We start from the raw sequence: 13,088 nt of genomic DNA on the forward strand, positions 1-13,088 counted from the left end.
TGGAGTTCCAGCATGTCCGGCACAGCAGCGCTCAGCGGTGGAGTCACTTCATTTAAGCCACGATAGTCCACAGTCAATCTCCATTCTTTGTCAGATTTGCGCACAGGCCAGATGGGGCTGTTGAAGGGTGAGTGGGTTTTGCTGACTACCCCTTGGCTCTCCAGCTCCCGAATCATTTTGTGGATGGGGATCACGGCATCTCGATCCGTCCGATACTGCCGGCGGTGCACTGTCGAGGTCGCAATTGGCACGCGTTGTTCTTCCACCCTTAGGAGTCCTACTGCAGAGGGGTTTTCTGACAGTCCAGGCAAGGTGTTCAATTGCTTAATGTCTTCTGCCTCTACAGCGGCTATTCCAAAAGCCCACCTGAGTCCCTTTGGGTCTTTGTAATATCCGTTCCGGAGGAAGTCTATACCTAGGATACACGGAGCATCTGGGCCAGTCACTATAGGGTGTTTTTTCCACTCCTTCCCAGTCAGGCTCACTTCAGCTTCCACCAGAGTCAATTGTTGTGATCCCCCTGTCACACCAGCAATGGAAACAGGCTCTGCCCCCACATGTCCCGATGGTATCAGAGTACACTGTGCACCAGTATCAACTAAAGCATCATATTTTTGTGGCTCTGATGTGCCAGGCCATCGGATCCACACTGTTCAGAAGATCCGGTTTTCCCGTGCCTCTCCCTGGCTAGAGACAGGGCCCCTCTAACACTGGTTATCATTCTTTCCCTGGGCATACATACTAGAGGTCCCTTCAAGGGGGTCTGACAGATCGTACTCACAAGCTTGGTCACGGGAGGTTGAGGCTACCTTCACTTTGGTGGAACTCTCCCGGTTAGAGTTTCCCTCCTTGAGTTGACGGACCCGTGCTGCCAGGACAGAGGTGGGTTTCCCATCCCACCTCCCCATGTCTTCCCCATGGTCACGCAGGAAGAACCACAGATTAGCCCTTGGGGTGTACCCTCTCTCTCTAGCTGGGGATTGTTGGGTGCTGATTCTGGGGCCTGTGACTCTCACGGGTGCTGTATTAACCTTCCTTATCTCTTCCCTCATCTCCTCTTTAAACTCCTTAATCACAGCTGAGATATGAGCCTGCATTGGGCCATTAATCATACTCTCATAATTCCTAAGTTTGTTGGCAACAGAACCTATTGTCTCCCGGTGGGTGTCAGCATTGATCGTTGCAATGAAGGTGGCGTATTGAGATGGCTCAAGATTTGCCAGACTCCACAGCATTTGTCCTGTACACCTGACCTTGTCAGGGTTATTATTGTGTCGTCCATCCCTCCCAAAGAGTACCTCCAATACTGCCACTTTTCTCAGCTGTTGGATCCCTTCCTCGAGGGTCTTCCAGCGCATTCTATGATGGTGCTCTTGCATTCTCTCTCTGTGGATAAACTTCTTCCTGACACTCATTAAGAGCCGCTCTCAGAGAGAAAGGGACCCTGGTTCCCTTACAAAAACCTGATTTATACCCGAGTCCTGGGTCAAGGGTCCCAAGTTCCTTGTCTCACCACCGTCCAGCTGCACGCCTGTACCCATAAGATCCCAAACCCGGAGTAGCTAGGTAGCATAAGCCTCACGCCCTCGTCGCACAATGTCTTTATGCAGATTGCGAAGACTTTCGTACGTCAGGGACTCGGTGATGATAGCAATCTCTGGCTCCCCTGTGGGTTGTGAGGTTCCTCCATTCTTGTCCCTATCTGCAGGGTGCTCTGCTTTCACCTTAGACTTCTTTGTTTCTACCGGGGCCACTGCTGCTGACCGTGACTGCCCTTGTGGTTCAGCTGGAACCTGGACAGTTGTAACATTAGTGGGTTCCACAGCTGTACTATTAGACTGTCCCTCCTCAAGGCAAAGGGCCGGTTTCTCACCAGCTGGGGAAATGCACTCCTTCAGCATTTCTCGTATCTCCTTAACCAGAACCCTCACCCAATCTGGGCGGTTCATTTCTGAGGTGGGCTGTGGGGCAGGGTCAGGCTCTGGAGCAGCAGCATCTCGAGTCTGTGGTGTAGGTGTGAGGGTAGTTATCCAGGTTAATCTTCCTTTATCTTTGAATGCTAAATATAACAGGACTATCAGCAACACCACCCATTGTATGGTATCATTAGCACTTATAAAGGATCTTAACCCTTTGAGAACTGGTGGAACAGACCCAAAAAGATGGTTAAAAGGTTGAGAGAAAGTTTGCCCAGGTGCTATTTCCTCGCAGTAGGTACCGTTATTAAAGTAACCCCAAAAACATACAGTTAACGTGTGATAGCTATGAATCCATGTACCTGCCTTCCAGAGGAAATTAAAGATCCATGAATTCCTCACCCAATTAACCCAGAAGCCAAACTTGATAACAGACACCGTAGCCTTAGTCATAGGACCCATTTTTAGATAAGGGTTTGCAAATGGGAAAAGTATAGCTACGATCACATGCCACCCAAACCAAGGTAAACTAGACCACATGGTGATGCTGAAGATGTTTTTACACACAACAAAACCAAATTACTTAAGAACTGTTAATCCTTTTTCCCTCTCAATGCCCTCGGGCCCCACGTTGGGCGCCAAATTCTGTCTTGGTTAGACAAGACAGGAGTCTGTGAAAGAGGGCAAAGCCTCCTGTGCAATGGAGAACGGCAAACCCCCCTCCCTCTGAATTACGAGGATCTTTAAATTAAAAGGCTCTCAGGCAAAGATATGGGAGTGGGAGTAACAATTCTTTACTAGGAGAAAACTAGACAACAATTTAAAAAGGAAAATGCAATCGGTACAAACAAAACTAGTGAAAGAAAAAAAAAGTCTAGAACCTGAGGAATGCCAGTATCAGGTTTTGCTGGGACAATTGCTTTCCCTTGCAATAGTTGATGAGTTGCAGCTGAAGTGGTGATCTTTAGAAGGGTATAATTTTCCTCTGAAGATCTGGTGGCAGTGGGGGCCGGTCTTCCTCTGCGCCGGGGTTGCCTCTGAGCTCCGCTGCCGTCGCCTCTGCGCGCGCCGGCTGCTTCGCTGCGGGTGCCGCCGAAGAGAGAGCGAGAGAGAGCTGCTTTTCTGGGAATCCTGCGAAGAGAGAGAGAGAGCTGCTTCTCTCGGAGTCCCGCGAAGAAGAGGGAGAGCTGCTTCTCTCGGAGTCCCGCAAAGAAGAGAGAGCGAGAGAGCTGCTTCCCCCCTCTGGGTGGGACCCCTCACGGCGTTACATTTTTTCAGCCTTTCATTGAATCAGTCAAAGGTGTATACACAAACCATTGTCTCTGAGAGAGATAACAAAAAACCTGTCCAACCGGTTCGCCTTCGACAGATGGCAAATGGAATACAAGCTTATCTTACAACCCAGGACACCATCTCAAATCACCTCCTGTTCTACGTGAGCCTTAGCACAACTTCTAGGAGGATCTGCTCAATGACCTTCCCAGGCACAGAAGTAAAATAATTGTTAATGCAAATTTTGTGTCGTCAGCCATGGCTATATTTTTTTGCTGCTATGGATGGTAAATATGATGGAGATGATTTAGCCTTAAAACATTTAAACTATAGTTATGCTTCAAGGTCTGGTTTTATTTAAATTAGCAAGAATATTAAAATAACCAGATTAGAGAACAAGTGCTAATGAACATAAAAAGTATAACAGCTGTCTGTTCTATTCCAGTTCTGCCATGAAATTGTTTAGCATCCTTCAGTTGTTCCCAGATCAGCTGCAGTGAGGTGCTATTTGTATAAGTCTGTAGTAGTGAATATTCTTGATGTATGCTTATGTAATCCCCACAGTGTGGAGGAAGGAACCTAGGCAGGTTCCAGGACAGATTTTGAAAACAATATGTGTGTGAGCAGTACAAAGCATGGCATAGTTTTAGTCTTTGAACAAATTAATACAACCTGGTATGCACAGCAATCCTTCCAGGCAATTCACATCCTGTATTTTTCAAAGTTCTCAAAGAACTACTGTATGTTTTCTTGCTGGTCATTACACAGAAGAAAACAATTTGAATGCTGCAGAATTGTTGTGAGAAGTCTTTATGCAAAACTCCATCTCTCTTCTTTAAATATAGCAATAAGCTGTAGACACACACACACACCCATCCACAAAACACTCAGACATAAGTATTTAGCAACTGGTGTTTCATAGTAAATATTTTTACCTCATGATCTACATATTTAAATTTATTCATTATAAAATTGTATGTGCTAAATCCCCCCAGATTCTTAATAATGATGCAGTTTTGAAAGGATGTGATTTAATGGTGCAATTGTCTTTCAGTAATGAAAATAAATATTCCAAATATGTTTTTTAAAGTCTCATATACTTGTATTTTATATCAACTACTGCCACTGAGGGGCACTCTTGTCTCAACAGCCTTTCCTTATCTTTAATCCATTCTAAATATGGAGAAGTCTAAATGTACTTTCAAGTATAAGCTCAAAATTTCCCATGAAAAGCATTTATAGTTCTCTTTAGATTTGAAGATCTACAGGAGTTCAGAAAATTGGAAGAACAGAAACTTATTTGGATAATTGCTACAGCAATTAGTTCAAAACTATTGCAGTATTTAAACAAACCCTCATTTTATTTAGTCCTACAACTAGTACAAGTGTAGTACCTATTGAATCTTTGGGAAGAGCTGAAGAACTTTTATCTATTGTTTCTGAATTTTATTAAGCCTTGCTTTTTTGCAACCTTAATGAAATTAAGACCAATTTACTTTATCTCTGATGATAGTTAATATGTACTTTATAGATGCATGCTGTGGTATTATTCTAACTCATACATGTATATGCCAAAGACTGGAGCATTTGTGGTCTTAATGATTATGTCTCATAAGAGTTGAGGATAAATGTCCTGTCCATTTAGTCCATTTGAAGTGTTCTTGGTGAAAGTTTGAACTGATTTTGGTTGGAATAGAGTTAATTCTCTTTCTTGTAGATGATGCAGTGCTGTTTGGAATTTAGTATGACAGTAATGTTGGTAACACATTGAGGTTTTAGTTGCTGCTGAGGAGTATATACTCTTAAGCCAAGGATTTTTCAGTTTTCCAGGCTCTGCCAGCAAGGAGCAGCACAACAAGCTGGGGATGGGGAGTATATCCAGAACTGACTTGAACTAGCCCAAGGGATATTGCATACCATGGAATGCCATCCCCAGTACATAAACTGGGGCAAGTTGGTCAGGAGGTGCCAATGGCTGCTCATGGACTGGCTAGGCATCTTTCAGCAGGTGGTAAGCAACTGCAGTGAGTATTTATTTTTCTTGAATTTTATTCTGCCCTACCTTCTTTTAATTACAAATGCTATTAATATTATAATGAGTTATAATATTATAATACTGGAATATTATATTATTTTATTTTGTTTCAGTCATCAAACTGTTTTTACATTGACCCATGAGTTTTATTGCCTTTTTTTGCGATTCTCCTTCCTGTAGAGAAGGTGAGAAATTGAGTGTGTGGTGCTTAGTTGTTGGCTGGGGCTAAACCATGACAAAGTTACAACAAAATGTCAGATGCATGTGAAGCATATGTAAAATGCTGTGAAATCTCTGAATTGAATTTATCCTGTCAGCTTTTTAAAAAGAGAAGGTCTGCTCTAAGATCTACTAAAAACTGTATTTCTGCATTTACAAGCTGCACACTGATCCTAAATAGAGAGAATTCAATTTTCTGGAGTCTTTCAAATCTGAAAACTGTCCTAAACTTGCCTTGATCTAACTAGAGTAGTGGACTACCTGTGAAGCAGTGTTGTGTGACTGGGTAAGTAGGATATGGCTGAAATTATTTTGCTTTATAAAATAAATGTATAATACTACTCTATTTTCCTCAATCAGTCCTTCTGGAAATAGTAACTCTTGTTAATCTCTGGCTATGAGAATCTGCAGGCTGACAGTTTAACAAAAGCAGATCATTCATCTGTAACTAATGTTGTTAAAAAATATTGTCTTTAGAGAGGTGCCTTAGTTTCAGACTCTTATGGTATATTTTGATTAAAAAAATGTAGTGAAGTGATTAATACACTTGAGAAAGACCTTTTAGAGATTCAGATTTAATTCTACAACAGCCATACCAATGGACTGCCTTAAAAAAATTGGTCTCACAGGCATTTCATCCCATCTATATGAGAATGGGACCACTCACATTCCCAATCCCTTGATGATCTCTTACAAAGATTCTGCTTTTAAGTTGGTTGAAAAGGATAGGAGTGCAGAGTGGGAGACACTCCCACCTTGCTGTCAGAGTGGAAAAAAAACAAACCTGCTAAAGAATTATGATTGTTTGTCCTGGATTCATGGATAAACATTCTACAGGTGGCCCTTGTAGAACAATTCCAGCAGAACTTGGTAGGCAGGGACCTATGGTGAAAGAAAACAAGAATTTATACAAAGAAATCTGCAACTGACCTGGCACAATGCAATATTAAATTTGAGGGGCCTCTTCTAGGGGTGGTCTCTGAATGACATGTCTTACTGGATATCAGGTCTTACTGAATACTGAATATCATGTCTTACTGAAAAAGAAATACCTGAGATAATACCTCACGCTCTGGTGAGACCTTACCTGAAGTTCTGTGTCCAGCTGTTGGGTCCTCATCACAAGAAGTACATGGACCTGTTCGAGTCAATCCAAAGGTTATGAAGAGGATTAGAGCAGTGGAATACCTCTCCTATGAGGAAAGGTTGAAAAAGTTGGGATTCAACCTGGAGAAGAAGAAGCTCTGGGGGAAAATTAGAGCACCTTTCTGTACATAAAGAGGACTATAAGAGAGCTGGAGAAGGACTTTTTACAAGAGCCTGTAGTGACAGAACACGGGGATATGTCTTCAAACTGAAAGAGAATAGACTTAGATTCAATACAAGAAAGAAATTCTTTACTGGGGGGTGGCGAGGCTCTGGAATCAGTGAAGTTTTGAATGCCTCACTCTTAGAAGTATTCAAGGTCAAGTTGGACAGGTCTCTGAGCAGCCTGGTGAGTGAAAGGTGACCCAAGCCATTCTATGACAATAGTATGAAGAATTTTTGAATATTTACAGTCACACTGTTTTCTTTTTCTTAAGTAATGTATGTGGTTAGATACTTTCTTTATTCAGATCTTTCTTTATTGTTTTGTTTTTAAACTTATGCTAGACAGAAATGAAAGTTCTAAGCCCAGGAGGTGCTTCATTCTAATGTGAAAATTGTATAGCTTTTTTGTATTTCCCAAGACATCTTTTACACATGTCAATTAAACTTGAATGATCTAATCTTTTTCACACTCTTGAAAGTTCTGCCTTGTTGTAAATGTAAACAGACATTTACAATCTGATCCTAGTCAGGCTGTTTCTGACTATAGAGAACTTTAAGCATGTTGTTGTTTTGCAGACTCTAGAACTGCCCACCCAACTCCTTTTCTGTTTAATTTCTGACATAAATTCCATAGGAAGGGGTCCATAACTACCATTTCATATGCTGGTACATCATTTAGTCATAATTGATTGAAATACCAATGCCATGAAAATACAAATATTAAATCATGCCAGCCTGCAATTTCATAGGACGTCTCATTTTAAATTTATAGAAAAGTATTACCAAAACTGTACATCTCTGGTCAGACTGAAAATCTGATGTATTGTGTCAGACGCACAAAAAAAAAAAGTGGAATTTTAGGTACAGCCTGTTGAAAGTTGTTTTGTTTATAGAGTTTTAGAGATTAATTGAACCAATATTATCTGTGGCTTTCCTTTTAATCTGCCTAGCCTTTTTATATAAGACATTGAGAAGTTACAGTTCTAAATTGAAAATGTGCATCTGCTTTTATTACAGCTATACTTTACTGCAGCTGTATTTTGGTTCTAGCACAGTGTATTTCTGTCTAGAGCTCCACAGCTGCATCTGTTTGTAGGACAAAACAGAAGACTCTGTAGATCATCACTTTTCCTCAGTGTCATTTAGTTGAAGCAAGGTTTAGACCTTGTTGGTTGGAGGGCTGTGTGGAATCACTTGGGCACCTTTCAGAGCTGATATCAAGGAGTATTGTTTAGGGTACCCTACTCTGTTTTAGGAAGCATATTCTGTTTAATGTTTATTACATATGATAAAATAATAGCTGGAAAGATCTGTGTGGGTCTGAACCTAGGATTATATAGCAGCAGAATGCTTGTTTTGAGACAACTCACCTGTTGGATAAACTTCTAATCATAGCAGGCAGCCATGGAGGGTCAGAATGGTTAATTGAATGTGACTTGGAAAGTTCAAAGAGTTTCTGGGTACTGGAAGAAAGCTCCCTGTTAGTTTTGTAATTCAGAATGTTTCCTTGTGTGCATTGTATAAAACACCAGTTTGCTCTGTATTCTGTTCCATGCCCAGAGAAGCAGTGGCCATTAGATAAAGTGGATCTAACCAGTGTCTGTTATTTTAGTTACTGCTCAGATTCACTTGAATCAGTCAGTGCTATTTTTTTAGCATATTACATGTCTCATTTAACTAATATTCATAATCAGAATTTCTACCCTTCACACTGAGGTTCAAGGAAGTCCTTGTAGTACTTTAAAGTTGTTTTCATAATAGGCTGAGTGGAATCTTCTACTTTTTTATATTCACATTATAAATAAAACATTCTATAAATTGTTGGTGGATTAATAGCATGATCACATCTTTCCACAAATCTCAGTTCTAGATGTGGTTCCTAGTGCAGAAGTTACAAGCTTCACAAAATTAGTAGTAGATTATTTACAAAGCATTAATAAAAGCACACAGAAAGAAAAATGATAGAATAGCTAAATTATTTCTTTGAGAATGAGAAGTTAATTCTGTTCACATTTTATTGATAGGGAAAAGTAGAATAAGTATGTACTATTGTTGTGTAAATTGCAAATTATCTTGATTTTAGCATATTTGTAATAGAAAATGAAGTTCTACTTTTATACTCCAAATCATTGTACCTCAGTAAGTTGCCAACAAACCTGTTTGACTACAATTGCAAACTTGCTGAAGAGAAACAAAGGGTTTTTCTCTCATCCCAAACCTTCAGGGTAGAAGAAACTGTTCAGTGGGTACACAGTGAAAATCTGATGTGAGCAGGTCTGAAGTTCATATAAGGGGTGAATTTGATACTCTGTTAATATTATTTTTTTGCTGTGCTTTTGGTCTTTGTGTATTTGCTTTTAGAATAAATTAATGGCATTTTTTAATACTGTTCAGATATAAATTAAGGCAACAGACTTGCAAATATGAAGTCAGTGATGTTAAGTTGTATCTGGGTAAGTTTTGTCTTGTTTACACTGCAGAAAAAATTAGAGAATTTTGGGAAATTTAGAGAATTTTGGGAAATTTAGAGAATTTGTGGAATTTTGGGACATTTCAGCAAATAAAAATCCAGATTCTCTTAATAAAAATAGTAAAAAAAACATTGTAGGTATCTAAAATGCTCATTTGAAGAGACTGCTAAGACTTAGGATGTTTCTGTAATTTGGCTATCATAAAAATTGCAGAGACCATTCAGTAAGAGGTTAAGATACTAGACACGTCAGCCTACTCCTATTTTCATAGTTCTGTCTTTCCTTCATGCCCTCTTCCACAGATTTTAATCTTTATTGAAACCACCTTGCTTCATTATCACTTATTCTGCAACCCTAAACATAGTGTAAACAAGTGAAAAAAGTGAAGGAGGGTGATCAGAATCTAAAAGCTTATGACTACATCATATTGTTTTAATTTTTCTATCTGTTTGAGGAGTCTCTTGTATTGTTTGACTATTTTTAAATAAATTTTAAATTTTTAAAATAAAACTAATTAATAGGGATCACCTTCCTGTTTGGTCATATCTTCATTTAATGATACATGAGACATACATTTAATGATGCAGTTCTCAGAAGTTATTTCATTTGTTTGTTATTGTAGCAACTTTTGGCATCACATACCAAATAATCATGGAGTATTAAAAGTTGTAGACCTATTTATTTATTTATTTATTAAGACAAATGCTTAAATAAATTAAAAGAAGCAATCTCAGTAGTTTGCAGTTAAGCAGTTAGCAGTTCTTTTTCATTTGAATCTCTATTATAGGCTTGAAAAAGCTAAGGGAAAAAAAAAATGCTAAATGCACAGCTGATTGTCCTGGGCTTTACATTCTTTAGCTCTGGCAGCACCATTTGTATGTAGGAGTTTCTTGTTGGTATCAATAAAGTTTAGCCAAATTTGGAAAAAGTAATTGCCAGTGAAAGATTTTTATGCCTCCATATCTGAGGACCCAAGCTTAAAAAGAAGAGAATATATTTACTCCATCTGGTGATTTTTCCCTTGCTTTCTTTATTTTCTCCAGATAATCACTCATGTTGTATTAAAATAAACTACTATTTCCAGAACTGAGATTTTCAGCTCACTCTTTCTTTTACTAAATCTCTCAACAGGAACTGAATTTATGGATTATTGTAATGTCTCAATACTCTTCCTTCATCAAATATTATTTGAAGAATTCTAAAGGAAGGAATTTAGAATTATTCAGCCCAATTAATTCAGGGAAGTATCAACACTGCAAAAATCTCTGGTCTTATGGGGATTAACATTTCTCATAGTGAACTGCCTAAGGACTGCCTTAACTCAAGGGAAAAGGGAGGCTTCTTGGTTATCCTGTTAATTTAGCAATCTTTCTACTTACATTTTCCAAGCACTGCAGAGCTAGTCCTTCTTTGGACATTTTGTTCAAAGAAAAATGATCTGTGACTTGAGTGTCTAGATTTGGCTTTCTTATCAAAGGCCCTTTCTGAATTAAAGAACTGCTCCTTTTCAGACCCTGAAGGCTTGCACTGAGCAAGAGCCAACAGAAACTATTTTTTCCTACCTGCATTTCTTCTCATCTCCAGCTTCTTTTGATGGGAAGTAACAATTTGAAATAAAATTTTTATGAACTGTGTCACAGTAAAAGCAATTGGAATAGGCGTGCTATGGGCTCTGTCCAAGTAGAACAGAAGTTCTCAGAATATTTTAAACATTTTAACTTAATACTTAGAAGGCGAATCTTCTCCTGAAGTAGCATTGCAATACAAAAATTATTAACAGGATTTATGAAGTACAGTAATGTTTTCTGCTCTTCGTGCTTGAACTTAATGAAGTGTGATGTGTCTTAGCTACATTGTTGTGTGGAGGCAGCAGTAGAATACTGAATTATAAAAAACAAACTTGAACTGTTTGCATGGAACTTGGATTAAAAATATAATCTGTAAAGACTGTGTGTGACATTTCGTGAAAGACTACCTGATAATTTCATAAGGCACTTATATTAACATAATTACATGATCATCTAAATCTACAGCTTTTTTCACAAGGTAAGGCTAAGATTCACCATTACTTCTTACAAAATTCCATCTTTGAACATGAACTATCAAGTTATTAGATCCCCCCCACCCCATGCTCCTTTGAAATTAAATTTCTTGGAAAGTCCACCCTCCCCAACTGTCATAATTTCAATGAGAGAAAAATAATTATCATAGATTTAGATTATTAGAGATTAGTATGAGATCACTGCTTATTAGATATGTAGCAGTGTCATACAGTTTATTGAAATATATTAATAGAAACCTGAAACTGGTCATATAGTTTAGATTGACACCATCAGAAGTGTGCTTATATAAAGAAGATAGGCCTAATTCAATTGTAAGTTGCTGATAAATATGGCGATAAAAAGATAATATGGCCCAGTTCTGTGAAATGTAAAAGACAAAAATCCCAAATCTCCCTTCCACCCTCCCTCAGCTTTTCAGCTGTTGTGACTGAGCACTGATTGTTATGCAGAGGAGGTGGCTATTGAGATGTGAATATTTTTGTCCCTTTTTTTATTATTGTAGCTGACTTTGTGCTTGCAAAGTGAAGGCAAGAAAACAGCAAACTTGCCTCAGTAGTGGGAACCATCCTATACTCACAGTAAGTACTCCTGCATGTAACTTTTAGTCCAGTAACTTCCCTTGTCATGGTTACCCTTGGAGCAGACAGGAAAGTTGCAATGGAATAAGGAACAAGGTGCAAGTCACAAGCTATTCTGCAATAGTTGGTTGCTTCCCTATTTTGATATTGCCTATTCTCAAAACATGGTGGTTACTGTGGGTTAAATTGGTGAAAAAAAATTAATGAACTGCAGTAGTGTAATAACTTATTCATCTATATATAGAATATCCTTACAGATAAGGAAATATGTGTTTAAATTATAAAAAGGTGTATGTAAACAGTATCAATTACCACCACCACATGTGAAGGCTTTACACCTGTGAGAATGTTTGGCCTGCAGCCTATGATAACTAATTAAAAGGTCCAAGCCATGAGGGGAGCTACTGGTTGCTCCTCTGAATTAAGGGTGAGTCAAGAACTCAGGCATTTGGCAGTTGAACAGAATTCATTTTGCCATTTTTGATATTGTAGCTTGTGAATTCCTAGTACCAGAAAGATAATGATTGAGACTCATTCCCTAGAAATCCCTAAATCCTAAAATGGCTTCAAGAGTGAGACCTTGTAATATGTTAAGTATTCAAGTCACATACCTTGGAAGACTAATGATTATAGTTTTTAGTGACCAAAGGTAAGGGGATTGCAAGGCTGCCTTAATTGATTATCAAAATATTCCTGAAGCATTGCACAGTCTCTGAGTGACACTGGATCTATGAGTGATAGTTTGGATATATAAAGTATCATAAGAGTTTGGTGTAACTAGTTATCTGTCATCTTTTTCAGCTTCTCTGAAATAATAAATTTGTTTTGTTCACTTACAACTGGGAAGAGAAGCTGTTGATGAGAATTTATTCTGTTCTTTTAAACACCGATTTAGAAATAGAGGTGTCAGAGGTGCCAAAACCATGCTTCCATGGTCCTCAGGCTCACTGAATTGTAATTTCTCTTATCCCATCTACATTTATTTCTTCTTTTTCCTTTGTTAGATGTCTATTTGGTTGAATGATATCTTTTGGGGTTTTAATATTTTGTAGGAAATTTTTGTTTGAGAGTAGTGTTCTATAGATTTAAATATTTTTTAAAATATAATTTTTGCTTATACTATATTTATTGTTACTCTCATACCCTGTCTTTGTACATGGAAGTTCATATCAGAGCTAGAACTTTGGCAGGTCTTTTTCTACCTCTTTACCCAGTTATTTGGA

General features: G+C 38.6%; 1 protein-coding gene across 1 annotated transcript in view; it reads left to right on the forward strand.

The window, feature by feature from the left end:
• Positions 1–13,088, forward strand: part of NEK10 (NIMA related kinase 10) — an 86,474-nt gene that overhangs the window by 23,403 nt on the left and 49,983 nt on the right. The window contains 2 exon segments of the mRNA XM_077782206.1: positions 9,148–9,206; positions 11,790–11,865. Of these exon segments, the coding sequence (XP_077638332.1) occupies positions 9,148–9,206; positions 11,790–11,865 (135 nt within the window).

The sequence above is a fragment of the Lonchura striata genome, chromosome 1 (genome assembly GCF_046129695.1).
Source record: "Lonchura striata isolate bLonStr1 chromosome 1, bLonStr1.mat, whole genome shotgun sequence".
In the NCBI taxonomy this organism is placed as follows: Eukaryota; Metazoa; Chordata; class Aves; order Passeriformes; family Estrildidae; genus Lonchura; species Lonchura striata.